The 25,066-nt window shown below is 35.0% G+C and overlaps 1 protein-coding gene across 2 annotated transcripts in view; it reads left to right on the plus strand.

Moving 5' to 3' along the window:
- The window catches only part of DTWD2 (DTW domain containing 2), a 231,213-nt gene that overhangs the window by 82,463 nt on the left and 123,684 nt on the right, over positions 1-25,066 (plus strand). For both annotated transcript variants that reach the window (XR_011525183.1, XM_070569495.1), the window contains exon 5: positions 23,549-23,677. Coding sequence is in view for 1 of the 2 variants with exons in the window: in XM_070569495.1 (XP_070425596.1) it covers positions 23,549-23,677 (129 nt within the window). In the remaining variant the exon portion in view is untranslated. The remainder of the gene's footprint in view (positions 1-23,548; positions 23,678-25,066) is intronic.

Consider the following 25,066-nt stretch of genomic DNA (forward strand, 5'->3'; position numbering starts at 1 on the left):
CTGTCATGGACTTGGGGAGAGAACTTTTTCTTTTTCATCAGTTACTTTGAAGTGTATTAGATTATGTATCCTATTCAGTTTTGAACTAAAGGGCATATTTTGCCTATGAAGTATATAAATCATTACTTCATGCCCTTTATTTTGTTTTGTTGCTCTGCCTGTCTGTTTTGGGCTGTAATAAATTTAGTGTTTTTGGTTTTTTTTTTTGAGGAAGATTAGCTCTGAGCTAACATCTGCTGCCAATCCTCCTCTTTTTGCTGAGGAAGACTGACCCTGAGCTAACATCTGTGCCCATCTTCCTCTGCTTTATATGTGGGATGCCTACCACAGGATGGCTTGCCAAGCGGTGCCATGTCCGCACCCAGGATCCGAACTGGCAAACCATGGGCTGTCGAAGTGCAACGTGCGAACTTAACCACTGCACCACTGGACTGGCCCCTAAATTTAGTTTTTTTAACTATAAGTTTTTAATATGTCTTAACATGTAGTAGAGCTAACATTTTTTGTATTCTTGAGAATTTTTCTGTTTTTTCTGACTGTAAATATTTTTTCAACTATAATAATAATTACAACAACAGCAACATATTCATTGGTTTTTCTTTGAAATTCCATTGGATTTATAGATTAAGAAGAGTTTCTATCTTTACAACATCATATCCTTTCTTTCCTTACAAATTTTATCTATTTCTTTCAAGTCTTCTTTTATGTTCCATTGTAGAATTCTAATGTTCATCTATGTCTTACCTATCTTTTGAACCCCAGCACCACTGTTTTGATCTGTTAATGAATAATACAGAATTTTTGCATCAGTATTATGCATGTAATTGCCGTATGGCAATTTGTCACGTGTATGTATTTCGATAGTTTATCAAGGACTTTAAGGGAAGTTTGAAAAAATATGGCCATGTCAAAATGTGAAGGATCAAATTTTAAGCTCTAATTTCTCTGACTCTAAGTATGTATGTATTTATATGTATAATTCAGTTTGTCTAATACTTTGTTGACATAAGTAACGTTTTTGCTATATGTTATATAAATAAAGTGAAGAGGAAATGAAGATATAAAAGTACATATTTATATTTGTGATCTAAAGAAGTGGTTCTTTTTAAAATTTTTTTGAGTTCATTATAGTTTACATCATTGTGAAGTTTCAGTTGTACGTTATTTCTTGTCCATCCCCATATAAATGCTCCCCTTCACCCCTGTGCCCACCCCCCACCCCCCTTCCCCTGGTAACCACTGAACTGTTCTCTTTGTCCATATGTTTGTTTATCTTCCACGTATGAGTGAAGTCATATGGTGTTTGTCTTTCTCACTCTGGCTTATTTTGCTTAACATAATACCCTCCAGGTCCAATCCATGTTGTTGCAAATGAGACAATTTTGTCTTTTCTATAGCTAAGTAGTGTTCCATTGTATATATATACCACATCTTCTTTATCCAGTCATCGGTCGATGGGCACTTGGATTTCTTCCATGTCTTGGCTGTTGTGAATAGTGCTGCAATGAGCATAGGGGTACACAGTTCACTTTGGATTGTTGATTTCAAGTTGTTTGGATAGGTAATCAGTAGTGGGATAGCTGGGTCATATGGTATTTCTACTTTTAGTTTTTTGAGGATTCTCTTTACTGTTTGCCATAGTGGCTGCGCTAGTTTGCATTCCCACCAGCAGTGTATGAGGGTTCCCTTTTCTCCACACTCTCTCCAACATTTATTTTTAGACTTAGTGATTATAGCTATTTTAATAGGTGTAAGGTAGTATCTTAGTGTAGTTTTGATTTGCATTTCCCTGATGATTAGTGATGTTGAACATCTTTTCATGTGCTTATTGGCCATCTACGTATCTTCTTTGGAAAAATATCTGTTCATATCCTCTGCCCATTTTTTGATTGGGCTGTTTGTTTTTTTGTTGTTCAGTTGTGTGAGTTCTTTATATTTTATGGGGATTAACCCGTTGTCGGATATATAATTTGCAAATATTTTCTCCCAGTTGGTGAGTTGTCTTTTGGTTTTGATCCTTGTTTTCTTTGCCTTGAAGAAGCTCTTTAGTCTGATCAAGTCCCACTTGTTTATTTTTTCTCTTGTTTCCCTTGACTGAGAAGACATCGTATTTGAAAAGATCCTTTTAAGTTTGATGTCACAGAGTGTCCTACGTATATTATCTTCCAAAAGTTTTATGGTTTCAAGACTTATCTTCAATTCTTTGATCCATTTTGAGTTTATTTTTGTGCATGATGTGAGAAAATGGTCTACTTTCATTCTTTTGCAAGTGGTTCTCCAGATTTCCCAACACCATTTATTGAAGAGACTATCTTTTCTCCATTGTATGTTCTTGGCACCTTTGTTGAAGGTTAGCTGTCCATAGATGTGTAGTTTTACTTCTGGACTGTCAGTTCTGTTTCATTGATCTGTGTGCCTGTTTTTGTACCAGTACTATGCTGTTTTGATTACTATCGCTTTGTAGTACATTTTGACGTCAGGGATTGTGATGCCTCCAACTTTGTTCTTTTTTCTCAGGATTGCTTTAGCGATTCGGGGTCTTTGGTTGTCCCATATGAATTTTAGGATTCTTTGTTCTATTTCTGTGAAGAATGTCACTGGGATTCTGATGGGGATTGCATTGAATCTGTAGATTGCTTTGGGTAGTATGGACATTTTAACTATGTTTATTCTTCCAATCTGTGTACATGGAATCTCTTTCCATCTCTTTATGTCATCATCTATTTCTTTCAATGTTGTCTTATAGTTTTCATTGTATAAGTCCTTCACCTCCTTGGTTAAATTTATTCCTAGATATTTTATTCTTTTTGTTGTGATTGTAAATGGAGTTGTATTCTTGAGTTCTCTTTCCATAGGTTCATTGTTAGAGTGTTGAAATGCAGCTGATTTTTGTAAGTTGATTTTGTACCCTGCAACTTTACTGTGGTTGTTGATTATTTCTAATAGCTTTCTGATGAATTCTTTAGGGTTTTCTATATATAAGATCATGTCATCTGCAAACAACGAGAATTTGACTTCTTCATTTCCCATTTGGATTCCTTTTATTCCTTTCTTTTGCCTAATTGCTCTGGCCATAACCTCCAGTACTATGTTGAATATATGTGGTGATAGTGGGCAGGCACCCTTGTGTTGTTCCTGTTCTCAGAGGGATGGTGTTCAGTTTTTGCCCATTGAGTACGATGTTGGCTATAGGTTTGTCATATATGGCCTTTATTATGTTGAGGTAATTTCCTTCTATCCCCATTTTGTTGAGGTTTTTATTTTATCATAAATGGCTGTTGAATCTTGTCAAATGCTTTCTCTGTGTCTATTGAGATGATCATATGGTTTTTATTCCTCATTTTGTTAATGTGGTGTATCACATTGATTAATTTGTGGATGTTGAACCATCCCTTTGTTGCTGGTATAAATCCCACTTGACCACGATGTATGATCTTTTTGATGTATTGCTGTATTCAGGTTGCCACTATTTTGTTGAGGATTTTTGCATCTGTGTTCATCTGCGATATTGGTGTCTAGTTTTCCTTTTTTGTGTTGTCCTTGTCAGCTTTGGTATCAGAGTGATGTTGGCCTCGTAGAATGAGTTAGGAAGTGTTCCATCTTCCCTGATTTTTTGGAATAGTTTGAGGAAGGATAGGTATTAAATCTTCTCTGAAAGTTTGGTAGAATTCTCCGTCTAGTGCTGGGCTTTTATTTTTGGGGATGTTTTTGATTACTGTTTCAATCTCTTTACTTGTGATTGGTCTATTCTGATTATTTATTTCTTCTTAATTCAGTTTTGGGAGGTTGTAAGAGTCTAAGAGTTTATCCATTTCTTCTAGATTGTCCATTTTGTTAGCATTTAGCTTTTCATAGTATTCTCTTATTATCCTTTGTATTTCTGTGGTATAAGTTGTAATTTCTCCTGTTTCATTTCCAATTTTATTTATCTGAGCTTTCTCTCTTTTTTTCTTCATAAGCCTGGCTAGAGGTTTGTCAGTTTTGTTTATCTTCTCCAAGAACCAGCTCATTGTTTCATTGATCCTTTCTACTGCCTTTTTTGTTTCAATTGCATTTATTTCTGCTGCGATTTTTATTATTTCTCTCTTTCTGCTGACTTTGGATTTTGTTTGTTCTTCTTTTTCTAATTGAGTTAGGTGTAGTTTGAAATTGCTGATTTGGGATTTTTCTTGTTTGTTAAGGTGAGCCTGTATTGTGATGAATTTCCCTCTTAGTTCCGCTTTTGCTATGAGTTGGTATGGTATCTTTTCATTTTCATTTGTCTCCAGATATTTGTTGATTTCTCCTTTAATTTCTTCAGTGATCCGTTGGTTGTTCAATAGCGTGTAGTTTAGTTTCCATGTCTTTGTCCCTTTCTCAGCTTTCTTCTTGTAATTAATTTCTGTCTTCATAGCATTGTGACTAGAAAAGATGCTTGTTATTATTTCAGTCTTCTTAAATTTATTGAGTTGTGCCTTGTTTCCCAACATATGGTCTATCCTTGAGAATGTTCTGTGGTCACTTGAGAAGAATGTGTATTCTGTTTTTGGATGGAGTGTTCTATATATATCTATTAAGTCCAACTGGTTTAGCTTTTCATTTAATTCCACTGTTTCCTTGTTGACTTTCTGTCTGGGTGATTTATCCATTGATGTGTTGAGGTCCCTTTCCATTATTGTGTTATTATTAATATCTCCTTTTAGGTTTGTTAATAATTGCTTTATGTACTTTGGTACTCCTGTGTTGGATGCATAGTTATTTATAAGTGTTATGTCTTCTTGATGGAGTGTCGCTTTGATCATTATGTACCGCCTCTCTTTGTCTCTCTTTACCTGTCTTGTCTTGAAGTCTACTTTGTTTGCTATAAGTATTGCAACATCTGCTTTCTTTTGTTTGCTGTTAGCTTGGAGTATTGTCTTCCATCCATTCACTCTGAGCCTGTGTTTGTCATTGGAGCTAAGATGTGTTTCCTGGAGGCAGCATATTGTTGGGTCTGTTCTTTAATCCATCTCTCCACTCTGTGTCTTTTTATTGGAGAATTCATTCCATTTACATTGACGGTGATTATCGATATATGAGGGCTTAATGCTACCATTTTGTCACTTGTTTTCTGATTCTCCTGCAGTTTCTTTGTTTGTCATCCTGTGTATTTCAGTCTACTAAATTCAGTCTACTCAGTTGAGTTACGGAGTTTTTTATGTTGGGTTTCTTAGTTTTCTCATTACTTATTTGTATCTTTGTTCTGCTTTTTTGTTTAGTGCTTACCATGAGGTTTGTATGCAAAATCTTGTAGATAAGATAGTCCATTTTCTGATGGCTTCTTATTTCTTTAGACTAAACCAATTCAGTCCCCTTCCTCTTATCCTCCTGTGTTGTTTTTGTCACATCTTATTTCAGCTTGTGTTGTGAGTTTGTGGTTAAAATGACAAGATTATCTTTGTTTTTAGTGTTTTCCTTCCCTTTATCTTTAATGGTATACTTGAGTATTTGCTAACCTGTTCTGATGTATAGCTACAATTTTCTGATTTTGTCTATGTTTTTATCTCCTTTGTCCAGGCTTTGTAACCCCTTCCTCCCCCTTTCTTTTCAGATATGAGGGCCTTCTCGAGGATTTCTTGTAAGGGGGTCTTGTCGCTACGAACTACCTTAGCTTTTGTTTATCTGGGAAAGTTTTTATTTCTCCATCATATCTGAAGGATGTTATTGCTGGATACAGTATTCTTGGCTGAAAGTTTTGTCCTTCAGACATTTGAATATGTCATTCCAGTCTCTCCTAGCCTGTAGGGTTTCTGCAGAGAAATCCCCTGAAAGCCTGATAGGGGTTCCATTGTAGGTTATTTTCTTCTGCCTTGCTGCCCTTAGCATTTTTTCTTTGTCATTCACTTCTGTGAGTTTCACTACTATATGCCTTGCAGTAGGTCTTTTTACATTGATGTATTGAGGAGTCTGGTAGCCTCTTTCACATGGATTTCCATCTCCTTCCCCAGGTTTGGGAATTTCTCTGCTATTATTTATTTGAAGAAGCTTTCTGCTCCATTCTCCTTCCCTGCTCCCTCTGGAATATGTATAATTCTTATGTTGTGTTTCTAATTGAGTTGGCTATTTCTCGGACACTTTTTTCATTTCTATTTAGTCTTAATTCTCTCTCCTCCTCTATCTAGAGCATTTCAATATGTCTGTCTTCAGTTATGTCTATTCCTCTATGATGTCCACTTGAACATTCAGAGAATCCATGTTTTGTTTTATCTCTTCCATTGTGTCTTTCATCTCCAATGTTTCTGATTGGTTCTTCTTTATAGTTTCAATCTCTTTTGTGAAGTAGCTCCTGAACTTGTTGCATTGTTTCTCTACATTCTCTTTTAATTCGTTCAGTCTTTTGGTGATAGCTATTTTGAATTCTCTGTCACGTGTATTACATATTTCTGTGTCTGTAGGATTGATTTCTGGGTCCTTGTCATTTTCTTACTGGTCTGGAGATTTAATATTTTTGATACTGCTAGAGTTTGTGGCTCTGTGTTTTGTGCATTGTGATATTATTTGGGTGTATTTACCATATATCACCACTGGGTGAGGTTCAAGAGCTGCATGTTCTGAGCCCTCTGTGTTCAGCTAGGATCCCAGGCACTGGAGCCAGGTGCTGGGGGGATGGGGCCCTTTCTTCTGTTTGCTCTTGCAGGCTTATTCACTCTGCTCTTGCTATCTGCTCTCCTGGGGTGTTGTCTTGATGAAGTCACCCCTGCAATAGCTTTCACCTAGGTAGGGGGCTTCCTCCTAGGCTGTGAGGGACTTCGGGGGTCTTTGATGTTCCCACTAATGGGTGCCCCCTTGCCCCTTCCTTCCCTCTCAGGTGTGTGCAGTCCCCTGATTGCAGTCTTTTGGGGAGGGAGCAACACTTTTTCTTACCCCTTTCCATCTCATCCGAGGGGGGCTCCAGTCTCTCTGCCCTCTGTTGTATGGCTGCATGGGTCTCTCAGACGTCTTTTGTGCTGTGTGGATGTTCTCTGTTGGAATATGAGTGCCTTTTCATTGTATTGTGGTGAGGAGAGTTCACCAGGAGAGCTCACTCTGCCATGATGCTGATGTGACTCCTAAAGAAGTGGTTCTTGGGGCCGTCCCCGTGGCCGAGTGGTTGGGTTTGTGCACTCTGCTTTGGCAGCCCACAGTTTCGCTGGTTTGGATCCTGGGTGCAGACATGACACTGCTCATCAGGCCACACTGAGGCGGTGTCCCACATAACGCAACCAGAAGGACCTACAACTAGAATGTACAGCTGTGTACTAGCAGGCTTCGGTGAGAAAGAAAAGAAAAGAAAGGAAGAAGATTGGCAACAGGTGTTAGCTCAGGTGCCAATCTTTAAAAAAAACAAAAAAAAGAAGTGGTTCTTGAGTTGGTAAATGCTTTATTGTTTCCTGCTGTATTTGAATATGGTATAAGATAGTCTTAATGTCACTTAAGATCGATTTTACATTGCCCATATTTTATTTATTTATTTATTTATTTTGAGGAAGACTAGCCCTGAGTTAACATCTGCCACCAATCCTCCTATTTTTGCTGAGGAAGATTGGCCCTGAGCTAACATCCATGCCCATCTTCCTCTACATTATATGTGGGATGCCTGCTACAGCATGACTTGACAAGCAGTGTGTAGGTCCACCCAGGATCCAAATTGGCAAACCCCAGGCCGCCGAAGTGGAGCGTGCAAACTTAACTCCTGTGCCGCTGGACTGGCCCCTGCCCTTATTTTATTTTAAAGTCGTTATTAGTGAAGGTAGAATGAGCCTTAGATTGAGGGCTGCTGGTCGTGAAGGAGTGTTTGCTCTCAAATTCAAATGTATCTTAGAAATTGTAAGTAATCAAGTTTAGCTATGTCTTAAGGTTATGAGATGAATAATTGGTCACTATGGTAGAAAAGTATGTATATTATATACTATCTCAAGGTGTACAGTGCAAGAGCATTGTAATGATTTATTGTCACTGAGTGGCTTCTCAGACAATATCTATTTCTGTAGGCAAAAGGCAAATAATTTGGCATCCAGTAGGGTGCTACTCCTCTGTGTGCCTCAGAAAATACGTAAAAGTAAGCAACTCTGCTTTGGCATCTCAGCAATTAAGAGAGGTGTTTTCAGAAATGAGCATTATGACAACTGGGACCACACCACTATGAAACTTTTACGCATAATAAATGTTTTGGAATTTTAGAATCAGAAATGGGTGATAACATAGCTTTATCTTCTCAGATTTTTTAAATAGCATATGTTTGTTTTGCCACTAATATTTTAAGTGATTCTTAAATTATAATTTCTATGTTACAAACAGCTTCTGTATGGGACTGGCCTGGTGGCATAGTGGTTAAGTTTGCACATTCCACTTTGGCAGCCCAGGGTTTACAGGTTCAGATCCTGGGTGCAGACCTATGCACCACTCATCATGCCATGCTGTGGTGGTGTCCCACGTACAAAAAATGGAGGAAGATGGCCGCAGATGTTAGCTCAGTGGCAGTCTTGCTCAAAAAGAGGAAGATTGGCAACAGATGTTACTCAGGGCCAATCTTCTTCATCAGAAAAAAACACAAAACCCAAACCCCCCCCCCCCACCAATTTGTGTAGTTAAAATATCTGTGCTAATCTTAATCAATTGAAAACAAATAAGTCCTAAGAATGTTTTTCTTTTTTTTAAATTACAGTTTCTCCTGATCTTTAAATGCATTTTTGCTTCTTAGATTTAAAGGTGATTATGGTATAAGAGGCAAGGCTATGAGTCCCTTTTGAGATAACATTTTACACTGTTGTATAGCCTGAAGACTGGAGAAGATAATCAAGACAGAATGGACTTTAATAATCTCTCAGTCCTCCTAGTGATAAGTGGTTGATTGAAAATTCAAATATATATTTAAGAAATATACTTAAGACTTGAACTGCTTGTTTTGTCTATTTCCCCAGTTCTTAGAGGCATTCCTCTAATAGCCACTGTTCATTTCCTTACCCCTCCCATGTAGTGTTCTGACCTCTCCCTATTTCGTGTTCCTCTTATACTTAAGAGTCTATATAATACCAATTAACACTTGGACATTTCCTCTGTTTTTCCTGTATGTATATGTTTACATTTTTCCTCAACATGATTTTAAGTTTCTTGTAATATGCTTTCCTTATATTCTCCCACAGTGTGGAAGGTGTTAAACAACATAGGCAATTGAATTGTACTCTGGACTGATTGCTCAGTAAACATAAAAAATTAAAAATGCTTGTTGATAGGACATTTAAAACCCCATAGCTCTTAATTTTGTAATAATTTGAGGATGTTCTTTATTATGTTACTTTTGAGTTTGTTGTGTCTGAAACAACAATTGTTAAAGATTTAAATCTTTTGCCTGATAGATCTATAAAGAAATTCAAAGATGTAGGCAATTAAAAGGTTGAACTCTTATTTATTTATTTTTGTTGAGGTTGTAATAGTTTATAACATTGTGAAATTTGAGTTGTATGTTATTATTAGTCAGTCATCATATAAATGTGCCCTTTCACCCCTTGTGTCTTTATTTCTTTCACTGATTTTTATATCATCTTCTTTTAAACTTTTTTTGGGAATAATTTACAGAAAATTTGCAAAGAAAGTACAGAGAATGCTTGTATACTACTTCACCCGGCTTTCCCTACTGTTAATATCTTACATAGCTCTGGTTCATTTGTCAAAACTAAGAAAATAATATTGATAGAGTATTATTAACTAAACTACAAATTTTATTTAGATAGCACCAGTTTTTCTACCAGTGTCCTTTTTCTGTTTCAGGATCCAATCTAGCATACCACGTTGCATTTAATCATGTCTTCTTGGTTTCCTGTAATCTTTGACAGTTTTGTAGTCACTGGTTTTCATAGTCATCATTTTTTGTAGTCTTTGTTTTTCGTGACCTTGATACTTTTAAGGAGTACCGGTCAAATATATTGTACTCAATTTGGGTTTATCTGTTGTCTTCTCATGATTATATTTTGGTTATGGATTTTGATAAAGAATATGACAAAGGTGAAGTACCCTTCTATCTTATATCAGGGAAGACGTGATAATAACATGATTTGTCATTGATTATGTTAACCTTGATCACTTGCTTAAGATGGTGTCTGCCATCTTTTTCAGTGTAAAAATCACTTTTTTTTTTTTCATTTCCATTCCTTGTTCATTGGAAATGAACCACTAGGTTCAATCCATATTGAGGGGAGGGGAATTAAGATCCACCTCCAGGAAGGAATATCTAAATATATTATTTGGAATTTTCTGTACAGGAGTATCTACAAGTATTCTTCTCTTCTCCCCGATGTTTTTAGTTTAGTCATTTATTTATATCAGTATTGACTCATGGATATTTGTTTTATTCTTTGGGTTATAATTCAGTTCTATTCGTATTTATTTATTTATTTTTGCTCAAATTCTCTCAGCCTGGGCCGTTAAGGGCTCTTTCAGGTTGGTTCCTGTGTCCTTTGCCCTGCCTCATCCTTTTTTTCCTCTCTTTTCTTAAGCACTTCCTTACTTTCTGTCACTACAAGGTGCACCAGGCTCATCTTGGATTTTTCTTGTTCCAGTCCCAAAATTTTTCCAGCTCAGCCGTTTCTCCAAGGATCCCTGGTTCCTTTTGTTAAAGAATTGTGTTTAGAAACCAAGATATGGGCTGTAGGTATGCTTGCTGCTACTGGGGTGTCAGTTTTCTAGGCCCTCTCAGTTGACAGCCCTAGAAAATTTATCTATACATACTAACCCCTGTATATACATGCCTCTCTACTTATTTCTGTATCTGGCTATCTACAGGTATATTAACTGAGTTCATACTGATATCTCTAGCTCTAATCCCCCACCACAGGCTTCATTTCAGTTTTTCCCCCTTGCTTATTTGTATTTCTTTCTCTGACCTTTCTAACTCCCATTGCCTACAATTTATTATTTGTTCAACCTAATATACATTTAAACTAGTTTCATGATTATTAACTCCTGTCCCTTTAAGAAACACATTTACCAACTAGAGTACTATGTTTATGTACAATTTTTTCAATTTCATATATTTCTGTTTATGCAAAGTAGTCTTTTCAATAGCAAATAAATAATTTGCGCATGAAGTATAAACTCCGGTCAATGTGGGAAGCTGTTCTTTCCTTTCTTTAACTTGTTTAGCACTTTTACTTAAATTTTTTTTTACTGTCATACTAAATCGTTTATAAGAAAATCTCCTTGCTGAAGTTATATTTTAAATATTTACTTAGTGTTTTTAGGGGTTCAGATACCTTCTCCTTTTCTTACTTTTAATAGTAACTCTTATAACAGAGACAGGAAGTGTATCTGGAGCCATGCAGTATTTTATGTTTCAGAGCACTTCTGGAGAGCTGTGCTGTTGAATAATTGTTTTTCATAACTATCCCTAAGTATCCTAGTGTATAAAGCACTTTTCTATTTTCTGTCATTTTCATAAATCTTAGGCATTTTTCTGTCAGTTAATGATACCCTATTCCAGAGTACTTTCCTTAGTGGAGAGGAAAAAGGATAGAAGAATTAGAAGATAAAGTTCCTGCCTGCCCTGGAAGGGGAGTGCGACTGGTTGCCTTCTCTATTTGTTTGCTTGTACATTTATTTATAAAGCAAAATTTTCTTCAGCATCTTTTATGTGCCAGGCCCTTTGTTAGGGACTGTAAAGACAAAGATGAAGAGAAAGCAAGATTTCTTTTCTCAAGGAGGCACAGTTGAGTTGGGGGAACATGATTACATGTAAACATGATTACAGTACTTTGCTCCAAGAACAATGGAAGTAGGTATTTTGGGAGAAGAGAAATATCATGTATCCTTGCAGGGGAAATTATGTAATGTTTCATGTAGGAGGGTGTTACCCACCTACAGAATGTGTTAAGAGTCACTCAGGGGAAGAGTAGCAAAGGGAGGGAAGGACACTTCTATAAAGAGGGGAAAGTGGGAGCAGTGTCTTGGAAAAGAGAAAGAGCATCACATGTATAAGGAACATAAGCAGATCAGGGTCCCTGGAAAATAAGGGGCAAGTAATGAAATGGCAAGAAAAGATGTCAAAGAGTAGGATAGGGCCTAGATTGGGGACAGCTTTTTAATATCATCTTGAATATTAATGCCTGGATTGTTTAATGGAAGAGCCTTTCTGTTTTTTATTCTGTTAAAATACACAAAACATTCACTATTTTAACCTTTTTTTTTTTCAGTGAGGAAGATTGGCCCTGAGATAACATCTCTGCCAATCTTCCTGTTTTGTGTGTGGCACGCCACCACAGCATGGTTTGATGAGTGGTGTATAAGTCTGTGCCCAGGATCCAAACACATGAATCCTAGGCCACCAAAGTGAAGCGTGAGAACTTAACCACTAGGCCACGAGGCTGGCCCTATCTTAACCATTTTTAAGTATACATTTCAAAGTTTTCAACCTTCTTGTTTTAGATGACAGAGGAAGATCTCATTTTAAAATATTGCAAAGCTCTGTGATCACCTTAAGACCAAAAATCTTTTTTGTCATATGAAAGTTTACACAGTGTATCAGTTATATATTGCCACAGTAGTTCTGTGTGACAAACAACCACAAAAGTCTTAGTAGCATATAACAGTAAGTTTATTGCTCACGGGGTCAGCTGAGTGTTGGCTAGGCAGCTCTGCTGGTCTTGGTTAGGCTCACTCTTGTAACTAGTGTAGACTGGCTTTTGGATAGGTCACCAATGTGATTAAACTCTATTCCACTTGCTTCTTATCCTCCTGTAGTCTATCCCAGGCATATTCTCATGATGATAGCAGTTATGTAAGAGGAAGTAAGCAAGTGCAGTTGTACAAACACTTTTCAAATGCTCAGTCTAGGGCTAGTTATTCCCCACGGTGGAGGAAAGATGCTTGTGTATTCTACTCAATACCCTGTGAGTCATGAGATTTTCCAGTCTGGCTGGTGGGAAAAGTCACATCCCCAGCCCTGTGTGTCTGCAAGGTACCGTTATCATTCATCCTTTTAGGTGACTTTGGTGTTTAAGATTCTTTAAACAGAATATGAAAAGCAGTAACCATAAAGTAAAAGCTTGGTAAATTATACTTCATTAAAATTAAGAACTTCTAGTCATCAAAAGATATTAGAAGAGTGAAAATGCAATTCACCATGAGAAGATATTTGTAATACATAATATAAAGTATCCTACAAATCAATAATAGGCAGAAAACCTAGTATTATAAAAAAGGGGACACACACACCGATTATACTTAAGTGAAATAAAAAGCTCACATACAAATAGGAAAGATCACTCACCTAGTTAATAGCAGAGTAGAGACTACTATTGAGGTCTCTTATACTTTTTTAGACTTTTTTCACTCACAGCTTTAATCAGCTTTCTGACTTTTAAAACTACAAATTGCACGATTTAGATGTGCAAGTTTGAACGTTATCAGCATTAATAATAATATTAACTCTTTACATTTGTCAAGCATTTTAAAGTTTACAGAGTGCTTTGTTATAATCATTTTCATTTGATCTTTCTCATAACTCTACCAGGCAGAACAGACATAGAAAACTGAGACTTACAGAAGCTGCGTGGCTTGGCCAGAATCATAAAGATGTATTTGGTGAATTTAGGATTAGAACTTTTGTTTTCTCATTCTCAATCTACTGCCTTTTCCTCTTCATGTGCATATCTTTCCAAAAATGTTCATAAACCTATTATGTTCAAGATAATGTCAGGTTCTTAGGATGCTGAGAGGTACAAATCTGCCCACCTTCATGGTGCAGCAGGTGAGTAGTAAACCAGCAGTAGAATGGAGTAAACCAAGATTCTCCCAGTATGCTGGCTGGGGTTCAAAATGAGATCATTCTTAGTAATAATCACCTTTGTTTCACTGGTTCCTGCTCCTGCCTAATAAGGTCTGACCACCATCACAAGCAAATCTTTCACCATTGGTGATTGCTTAAAACCCTCAAATGGTGTCCTATGTGAGCTCCCAAAACAGTCTAATCTGCTCCCCAGAATTGCTCCTTCCTTACAACTCTGAAGCTTTGTTTCTGGACCAAGCTTGGGCCTATTTTCTTTCCTTTTGGATAGATTTTTTTTCTTTCATAGGTCTCTAAGCCTCTTATATTCATGCATTTCTGTTGGGACTTTTTAAAACTTTTTTAAAATTGGAAAAAAAATGCGTGCACCCACATTTCTTTGTTTGTGAAATGGCTAATACAAATATCTCCTCAGACTCATTGGAATGAAGGTAAAGGATATAGGAAAGCTTTATAAACTGATGAATCAAGTAGAAAAATAGAAAAATACAAAATACCTACAATGAGAAACCATTTTATACCCATGAGGTTGGCAGACATTTTTAGAAGTCTGATAATATCAAGTGTTGGAGATGATGCTGAGCAAATGGAACTCTTACTGCTGAAGGGTATACCAAATTGAGCTACCTTGGAACACAATTTGTCATTGTTTCATGAAGAAAGCATAATCCAATACTTTGATATCAGGTTCACTTGTAGCTGTGTGCTCTGGTGAAGCTCCTGCACTTCTATACTGGGACGCATGAGTTTTTATTACTTTGTTTATAATAGCAAATAACTTTAAACAACTCAAATGCTTCAGTGAATACACAAATAATGGTAAATTCACATACAAGGATACTGTAAGACAGAAATGAAAATGAATGAACAGCAGCTATAGGAATCAATGTAGATGAATCTCTGAAATAAAATCTTGTTAAAAAGACAAGTCATGGAAGAATACAGACCTTTTTAATAGAGTTAAAAATAAGCAAAATTGTGGGGCTCGCCCCATGGTGTTTAGTGGTTAAGTTTGGCATGCTCTGCTTTGGCAGCCTGTATTTGGTTCCTGGGCATGGATCTACACCACTCATTGGTGGCCATGCTGTGATGGCAGCTCACATATAAAATAGAGGAAGACTGGCACAGATGTTAGCTCAGGGCAAATCTTTCTCAGCAAAAAAAAAAAAAAAAAAAAAAGCAAAATTGAACAATGTGTTACTTAGGATACCTAAAAGTAAGAAAAAATTTAGAGTTGTGGTTATCTCAGTGGGTCAAGTTTATTAGGAGAACTTTTACTGTTTTACTAAGCACATTGTTAAGTGAAATTGGTTGTATGGATCTGTTTTGTCTGTCTGTCTGTCTGTCTATCTTATATTTGTGTGAGTGTGTGGAGCATACTGGGAGGAGTATCCTGAGTACGTCAATCATTTTGGTTATATTCCATTTCTTAAATAGTTATTAGAAGATTCAGGGATGTCAATTTTAGTCTTATATTTCATACTCTAATATGGCGTATTTTCTTTTGTAGATATTAAAAATTTCATAATTACATATTAAAAATTAAGGTGTTGGAAGAATAAATACCGTATAGTAAGTAGTCATTATCTCTGGGTGGTGACATTACAGGGCACTTTTACTTTCTATATTATGCATTTCTAAATTTTGTAGGTCTTTTATAATTAACATGTAATTTTTTACATCTGGAAAAGATGTAAATTATAGAAAGTAAAAGCACAAAGGCAAATTTTTTCTAATATTTTGCTAATGAAGATGATAACCTTGAGTTACACGTTATCGTATTAGGCTGTCAGACTTAATACTAAAGATACTCGGTTTTGAAATTCATCAGGCCTAGTATTTACTCTCACTTCCTTTCAGATAAGCATCTTTATCTTTCATCAGAATTTTAAGAAGTCCAAATTTGGGTCAGCATTTTCTACATTGACATAATGTATAGGTAAATTTAAAACTAAAGCTGGCCTTTAAGTGGTCAAAAGACAACTAATATATGCTACATTGTTACAAATATAGTACATATATATATACACTCATATGCAATGTTGTTAACTCCAAAACCACTCACTTTAAGTAAAAGTTTATTTTATAAGTTGTACAACAGATATTCTTTGTCTTCATGACACTTCACCTTTTTTAGAATTTCTTTTAGAATCTGTGACTAAATGTAAATATGTTATTATGAGAAGATAGGGTAAAAGATTATAAACATTTTATTTTTTATTTATTTTTTTAGGAAGATTAGCCCTGAGCTAACTACTGGCAATCCTCCTCTTTTTTCTGAGGAAGGCTGGCCCTGAGCTAACATCCGTGCCCATCTTCCTCTACTTTTTTATATGTGGACGCCTACCACAGCGGTGCCATGTCGGCACCCGGGATCTGATCCGACGAACCCCAGGGCCGCCGAGAAGTGGAACGTGCAAACTTAACCGCTGTGCCACCAGGGCCAGCCCAACATTTTAAAATTAAAGGAACAAAATGTAAATTCTGTGATTATTAAAACAGAGTCTCTATGATGATTTAGAAGTATTTTTAAAAGTTCTAACTTTATATAGAATGTTAAATATCTTAGAAACATATGAATGATATAATTGATCTTGAAGTACTAGCTTCCCATGATATCAAGTTTATACATTCTTCTTGGGTTGGCAATTTAGAAGCTTTTGTTATCTCCATTTTTATGGTAGAATAAACATGTGTGTGTGTGTTTACATATATATGTGATTAGACAAATGTAACAGTGGTAGAAAAGGCTTTTGGGACATCTGTTTTCCTTATATGACTATACAATTTAAAAATTGCATGACATTTATTCCCTTTAGAATTTTTTTCTCCAAATGAGTGCTCTAAAAATGTCACTTTGAATTAAAGCATAAAGTTTGGAAAAGATAACTTATTTATGTTCTTCAAGTGGATTTCAATAATGTGCTGAGTTTTGCTCTGGTTGAATATTTCCTGTATCACAAGAGAAATTGCTGAAAATATTTAGATGTATGATTTTTAGATTTTGCATTATGAAAAACAATGTAAGAATTGCACAGAATAAAAGAAAGTAATCCGTTTAGTATTCCTAGAAAAGGATTGGGTAAGCGTTACATGTTTTATAATTAAACATAGGTCATATTTGATTCAGAAGTCTAAGCGCTTTTTATAGATGTCTCAGCTTAAATGGAGATGTGCTTCTTTTTCTATAATATGAACAACTGGCTAAATTTCTAATTCTTGTAGGATTTGTGTGCCATCAGTAGGCTCTCCCTGCTTCATAAACTTACTGAAGTCTCTCAAAAGAGATAAGTTATGACTAATAATATTTGTTTCCCTATTCCAACTTTCCTTTATAAAAATTGACTAAAACAGTTATCAGCTTCATAAGTTTAAATTCAGACATGAATCCCTAACTTTTTTTATATAGATCTTTCTCCACCTCTCATTTCCACATCTGCTTCCCCAGGAAAGTCACAAAAAAACCCAAAATTTAAGTATTAACTGCTGGGTTTGAATTCGTAGCTATAGTTGTTTATTTTCTGGTGGGTGTGATCAGCGTTCATTAATTTGACCAACATTTATGAACACCAGCCACTGTTTTGGGCACTGTTCTTGACACTAGAATACAGTGGTAAGTAACATAGACAGTCCCTGTCCTAGTGGAGCGTACATTGTATGGAAATAGTCACTTAGATCAGTGTATAATTACAAATTAGAGTAAATTCTGTGAATGGAATACAAGGGATGCTTTAAAATGGGGATTTGATTGAACTTGGGGATTCACAAAGACTTCTCTGGCATTTGATAACTGAAGAATAAGTAGTAGTTAGCCAGGCAAAGAGAATGGTAAAGAAATTTCCGTACTTAGTCTGGCTGGTATGTAGTGAGGGAGGTGGGAAGAGAATGGTATTGATGACACAGGTGATTTATAGATCATGTTAAGGATTTTACTTAGTGGCAAGCTAAGGATTTTAATCTGAGTAGTGAGTAATGTGATCAGTTTGTTTTTTAAAGAATCACTGGCTGACAAGTGGAGAATAATTTATAAGAAGACTAAAGTGGACATAAGATGTCCAGATCGGCATTTGTAGAGATTTAGGCTGGAAATGATGGTAACTTGAATTGAGTGCTGTCATTGGAGAGAAGGTTACTGGGGAAAAAAAAAAGTGTTCTGCTAATAGTTACAAAGGTTTTATATGTTTGTGTCTCTGGCCTAGAATGTTGATCTTATCTAGTAGAAAAAGAACTAATTAATATAAATGGAATTAGGTTCTGGATGTTGCCAGTAAATTAAATATACACAAAAAGCTTTTATATAGATTAAGGAAGTGATGGGAATCTTAATAGGATAATAGTAAGTTCAACTACAGGAGAAGCTTTCCTTGAGCAGATGGTGAAAAACAATATAACAATATACCACAACTTGTGAAATATTATATCTTATCTTAATGATACCTTTATAGTAATTAATGCTTTCCATAAAGAAATGTAGAATTAACATGCCATTATTTTGATTAACCACGTAATACAACTTTCATTTAAATCACTTGAAAAGATGAATGATAAGCTTTGGGAAAATTTAGTTTTAATTTGAAATCAGAACTTTTTCCTACTGAATAGAAAAGAAATCCCTGTAAGTTGATAAAATTCTCTACCTCATATTCTTTTCCCATATTCTTTTCACTCTTTATTGCACTTATTAGTGTTTCACCACTTTTTTGGGTGGTAATTCTTCAGCTTTATATGTATCACTAAAAACTAATTCATTTGTCAAATTCAGTATCTGACATTTATGTAGATATTTTTCATACTACAAAGTTGACAGAATTATACCATCTGTCTGAGTGGAATATATTCTATCATTAATGGCTATTACACAGGATTTTATCTTGTCCAAATTGTGTTTGAATGGATTCATTTAAGGAATAATTAACGCAACAAGTGTAGGCATTATCTAATATCTCAATATGTTGACTACACTTGAATGGACTGTAGTCTTAATAAAATTAAATTCCACAATACCACAAAATATAATGCATGTTATTTTTCTCTTTAATACCTTTTCAGCTCTCACATAGAAAAGTTTTTACTCATCAATCAGCAGCTATCTATTTCCCAGCACTGTGTTAGACTGACAAGAAGGTAGTATATTCAGGGTCACAACTTGGCTGAGAAGAACAACTTGATTGTTCTTTAAATAATAGTGAAATATTATTTTGCATGTGTATCTATTTAACATTTCATGTGCAACTTTTTCCACTTTGCTGTACAATGAAGAACAGAAGAAACATACATGAGATTTAATCAGGTCCCTGATGGTGTTCGCCTGAATTATGGGAGCTAAAGAGACTCTAAGAATTTTTGAACCTGAAGGAATCTCAGACATTGGTTTAAATCAATTATTTCCTGTATTAGGAAAGTGAGACCCCAGAAAGTAAGTAACCTACCCAAGGTCACACAGCTAATTCCCGACAACTATTTTCTGTTTTCCGTTTTGATTTTAGTGTTCTGCATAGCAGAGAAAACTTCTAATACAAAGGAGGGAACTAATACCTATCATGAGAATTTTTAATAATTTCTATCATGAGAATTTTTAATAGCATGTTTTATTTTGAGATTTGCATAAAACATGCATGTAGAGTAAGAAATATTTAACATTCTTATAACCACCCTTAAAGTCAAGAAATAGAACATTGTTGGCACCCAAAGGCCCCTTTTCTGCCATGTGTTACTATCCCCTTCACTACCCTCTTTTTTACCTCCTGAGGTAACCATATCCTGTCCTTTATTGTAATCATCTCTTGGTTTTTGTTTATAGATGTATGTACCCTTAAATAATACAATTTTGCCTATTTTTGAACTTTATATAAATCAAACCATACTCTATGTGCTCTCTTGTATCTTGTATTTAATATATCTTTAAGATTCATCCATGTTATTTTCCATACCTGCACTCCATTCATTTTCATTGCTGTATAATATCCCATTATGTGAATATATCACAATTTATCCATTCTGTTATTGGTAGACATTTGGGTTGTTTTCAGCTTGGAGCTATTATGATACGTGCTGCTATGAATATTCTTGTGCGTGTATCTTGATGCCTATGTGCAGGAGTTTCCCTCAGGCATATACCTCGGAATGAAATGGATGGGTCATGGGTTAAGCCTAGTTTCAGTTTTACTGGGTTTAATAGAACTATTATAAAGTGATTGTAACTGTTTACACTCCCACCAGCAATGTATGGGAGTTGTCCTCTCTAATATTTGGTCATGTCAGATGTTTTAAACTTTTTGCCAAATGTGATGAGCGTTTAGTAGTTTCTCATTTTGCTTTAATTTTCATTTCCATGACTATTAATGTTGTTTAACATCTTTTTCTATATTTATTATTATCCATTTAGATGTTCTCATTTTTGAAGTACCTATTAACGTCTTTTAACAATTTTTATTTTAGGTTTTTAATTTTTTTCGTATTGATTTCTGAGAATTCTTTATGTATTCTGGATATGAGCCATTTGACAGCTACATATATTGCAAATATATTCCCTCTGTGCTTGTCTTTTCACTCTTTTTATGCTGTGTTTTGATAAATTGAATTTTAGATTTTAATATGGTTATATATGTTATGTTCTGCAAACAAGCTGTGGCATGTTATTTCCTTGGATATTTGTTTGTGTTTTAGCCCTAAAGCCTTAAAGACCGTTACTAAACCACTGAACATGCAATGACATCCAAACTTTTAATGACATAAATCACCTGTGGTGACAAAAATAGTAAAGGTATATCTAGGAAGGAGACTTTTGAAAAAACCCTTTTTGGAGGCATCTGAACAGTGAACATAGCCATCAAGCTGTTATCTGTTATTCTTATATATTAAATATATATGTAAGATTTGATGGAAGAGAAGAAAGGACGGGATTATAACAACAAAAGAATTTACAGCAATTCAAATTTTAGCCAATTCAGAGAATCAATGGAAAAGATTTGAAGCTAAGTCTAGAAATAAGATTTGGAAGAGTTGTCTGTTTCTAAAGTGGAAGTTATGTTATAGGCTCACAATTTATACCAGTAGAATTCTAAGCCAACCGATGATTTTCCTGTTTCTGAAGAAGTTATATTAAGAGCACTCAGACAACTTATATCCATAGAGCACGAACTTCCAAAAAAATCAAAATTACTGAAGCATTCTTTGAGTCTGTGTCGCTTCCAAAATTTGGAAATTAAGATTGTATGTATATAATATATTAATTATATAATGTATTAATATTAAAATATATAATTAATATATAATTATAATTAATGTATATATTATATATAATATTAGAATTGATCATTAAAAGATAGGTTTTAACACGATCAGGTCCAGCTATTTGGTTTTTCTAGGTGAGGAGGAACTGAGAAACTAAATGACTTGACTGAGATTAATTAATTATTGTTTGATATAATAATCCTGGTCTTTCAATAGATCCTTATTCTATACTGTACTTTCATTGTATGTTAATTTTTTCCTTTCTTAGAATAGTTAATTTTGCCTTGGAGTTTCTTGAACTTTTATTCAGGAAGACAAGGCAATTTCTGGCAAATTATTTGTTATGATGCCTATGACTTTTCAAGAAGATGAATTAACAGGGTTTCTTTTTGCTCTTGGTCATTTACTCATTGAATCAAGTGTGTTATAAAGGTGAAATAGCACATGAGCATAAAAGGAGGAACTGTGAGACGATCATATTATCATGCTCTAATAACATGTATGTTAATAATATGACAGATCTTAGTCATATACTCGTAATATATCTGGCTACTGGATACTTCCCGGAGAGACTATTTGTGAAGGATATTCTAAAGTTTTTTAACATTCAAAAATTTCAAATTCTGAGTTTTCGTAAGGTAAGAAATAAAACTCCTCCCTAAAGTAGCAAACTGCTTTTAAAAATCAAATTCATTCCAGTAAACAAAATGCTCTGTGAATTTCTCATGTTTCCCAAAGGTTGTGCTGCAATCAGATGTCTATTATAAATTCCTCCAGTGATGACTTGGAATTCAATACTGAAAGCAGTAGTTGGTTGTACTCTGTTCTACTAGTTGACCTGATGAAATATCAAAGCTGTTAGTAATTACAGTTAATCAACGTTATGAATTATTCTTAGTTATTTAATCATAGGCTTTCTTTCATCATTGTGCTTTTCTCAACCATTTTCCTCCATCTCTTTCCCTCCCTGCCTCTACTTTCCATGTTTTTCATTGGTAGAAATGCAGAGTAATTTTAATATGATCATATCTAAAACATTATTAGTCAAATATGCTTTAAATGATGTACTTCAAAATCAAATACATTTTGTAGTGAATCTTTTATGATGCCCTCTTTCCCTCTCTCCCCTCCCCCTCTCCTCCTCTTTCTGTGGAAAGAAATGATATAAGTTGTAGAGGAGAATTCTTTGAACAAAAAGCAATCAGGGTAGAAGAACCATATTTCCCATTGTAGTATGACTGCGTGAGAAACAAAGGAGGAATGGGGTTGAGGGACAGGATGGCATGGATGAGAGAGTTTTAATAAAGGAATGAGAGACTCATAGGACTTTTATTAAGAATATTTTATGAGTGAAAACGGAAATTCTCGTCTACCCACACATCCTTAAATGTGATTCTGATCAGAGTGTGGGCTAGGGAGATGGCTTTATGAGTGTAAGATTTCTTGAGTTTAATTTAATTAAAATAGGAATCAAAAGGCCAACATGTCGGCATTCGATTTTCTATTGCTTTTCTCATGTCTTACTGTGCCTTAGACATCAGGTCTCAGCTACAATATTATCTTCATGGAGACAAGTGTATATAATATGCTACTTTTTATCTAAAAAGAGAGGATATATATACATATGTATGTTTGTGTGTGTATGTCTCTGTGTGTTTATACACAGTCACACTCACACATATACACCTATTAGTTTATATTAAGAAATAATGGAAGAATAACCATAAAATAAAAAAACCAGTTGTCAATTCTCCAAAGTGTTTAAACCATTTTCACGACCGCTGTGATGTATTAGAGTTTCGTTTGCTCCATATCCTCCCCATTCAGTGGTGGTAGTCTTTTTCTTTTTTTTCTTTTTAAAGATTGGCACCTGAGCTAACATCTGTTGCTGATCTTCTTCTTTTTTTTCCTTTTCTTCTTCTTCCCCCAAACCTCCCAGTACATAGTTGTATATCCCGGTTGTAGGTCTTTCTGATTGTGCTATGTGGGACACCGCCTCAGCACCGCTTGATGAGTGGTGCTAGGTCTGTGCCCAGGATCTGAACTGGCAAAACCCTGGGCTGCCAAAGCAGAGTGCGTGAACTCAACCACTAGGCCATGGGGCTGGCCCCTAGTCTTTTTTATTTTAACTGTTTTAGAGAGTGTGAAATGTTACCTCGTTGTGATTTTAATTTGCATTAAATCATGTTGAGAACTTTTACATGTACCTATCTGCCATTGTGATATTTTCTTGTGAAGAGTGACGTGTCTGTTTGCTCTTTTGCTTACTGGGAGGGTGCTATTAGTCTTTTTATTTTTAATTTATAGGAATTTGTATATATTCTGGGTATATTTTCTTTGTCAGATATATGTGTAACTATTGCCTTGCTTCTACTATTTAACAATAACAAAAGGATATTATTATAGAAGATATTGATACATTTAATATTTCTAAACTGGCAATTTTAGAAGGAAATTAAAGTAATTATTATTTAAAACACAGACTTTATAGTTTTAAATTTAAAACAAAAATTGCATTCTATTATTCTGTTTTGGTTTCAGGTGCAGTTAAAAACTAGCATTTCTAGTCAGTATGTAATTCGGACACAGCCAACTAATAGGTGCCTTTCTACACTGGAGTGTGCAGCTGTTGCTCTTTCCATCTTGGAGAAAAATATTTACATACAAGAGGTATGTCTGCGGAAGGTTATATAGTTTTTGAAAGTAGGAATTTGGTTAGCTTTTTCCAGAAAATTTAGATATCCATAACTTGTTAAATTTGTAGCTCAAGTGCCAAGTAGAATGTATCGGGTGATAGAAATTTGTGCACTTTTATAACCTTCTTTCCCCCTCTGGCGTTTTTCTGTGTTGGTTTAGCATTCCAGATTGCATTATTTAAATATTCATTCTAAGCTGTGCAAACAGCATTTGTAATATGCTAAATTGCTTTTAACTAGCACAACAATTAAATATAGTTTTTTTGACTAGATTTTTCTTTTGGTATTTTGTATTTCTCTTTTAGTATATTGTGTTTTCTTGTACTTTTTAATTTTTAATTAAAAGAACATTTTACAGCCACTTTTTTTTCTTGCATTGGTGCTTTGATTTGAGGAGATATACCAATTTTTTGTTTATCTTTTTAGCTTTGCTTAGAGTGTAAAAAAGATATAATTTTTTGAGAAAAACTCCTGCAGAATATGTAAAGGTTATAACCTGCAATCATTATTTTACTTAATTTCCATTAGATTCTGATGATTTCATATATAATTAATAATTGTCAGTAAAGAATAATGTTTTAGTGACCTCACTAAACATCTCAATCTTTTGGAACATGTGAGAAACTTTGCACTTATGGCAAAAGAAAAAAATAGCAAGATAAAACTTAAATTTTTGGAGTTTTTTAATTACTGAAAATTTTTGGTAAATACAACTCAAGAAGAAAAGTCAGAGGAAGCGAACATAACTAAATGGAGTTTTATAACTCCCTCCTCTAACACACACAAACGAACACACACACACACGAAGTACTCTTTCTTCTTTCTCTCTGTCTCATTATATACTATGTCACTATTATAAAAACATGCCTTAGCCATGAAGGAGATTTCAAGAATGGGTAAAAGATCCAGTCTGAGTAGCTGGATAAGTTACCAAGAAAAAGAACAGAAGACTTTGCGAGCAAGGAGAGTTCAGGAATGCCAGGAGCAAGCAGTGAATGGCCCTTTTCCTCTCTCCTACCCAAAGCCATGGAAAATGTCAGAGTTGGAGACTTTTCTTCTTTTGAAAGAAGTTGGCTTTCACTAGTAGGCTTTTTTTGTGTGTATCCGTGTGAGTAGACTTCATTTTTGGTCCAGGGAATTTCTCTTTTTTCTGTTCTCTCTCCTTTGAGGAAAAAAAATTCATGAGGGACCCTAGATCCTTACCTCAAATGCAGGGAGTATTCTCAGACTTTTCTTCCTCCCCTCTAGCCTTGTCACCTACTCCCATGTACTTGGCCATCAACAGAGCACTAAATATACCCATGTGTTTGTCTTTCTATTTTGCTTATTCACCATCATCCCTGTATTTTCTTGAACAAAAAAA

The sequence above is a fragment of the Equus przewalskii genome, chromosome 13 (assembly GCF_037783145.1).
Source record: "Equus przewalskii isolate Varuska chromosome 13, EquPr2, whole genome shotgun sequence".
In the NCBI taxonomy this organism is placed as follows: domain Eukaryota; kingdom Metazoa; phylum Chordata; class Mammalia; order Perissodactyla; family Equidae; genus Equus; species Equus przewalskii.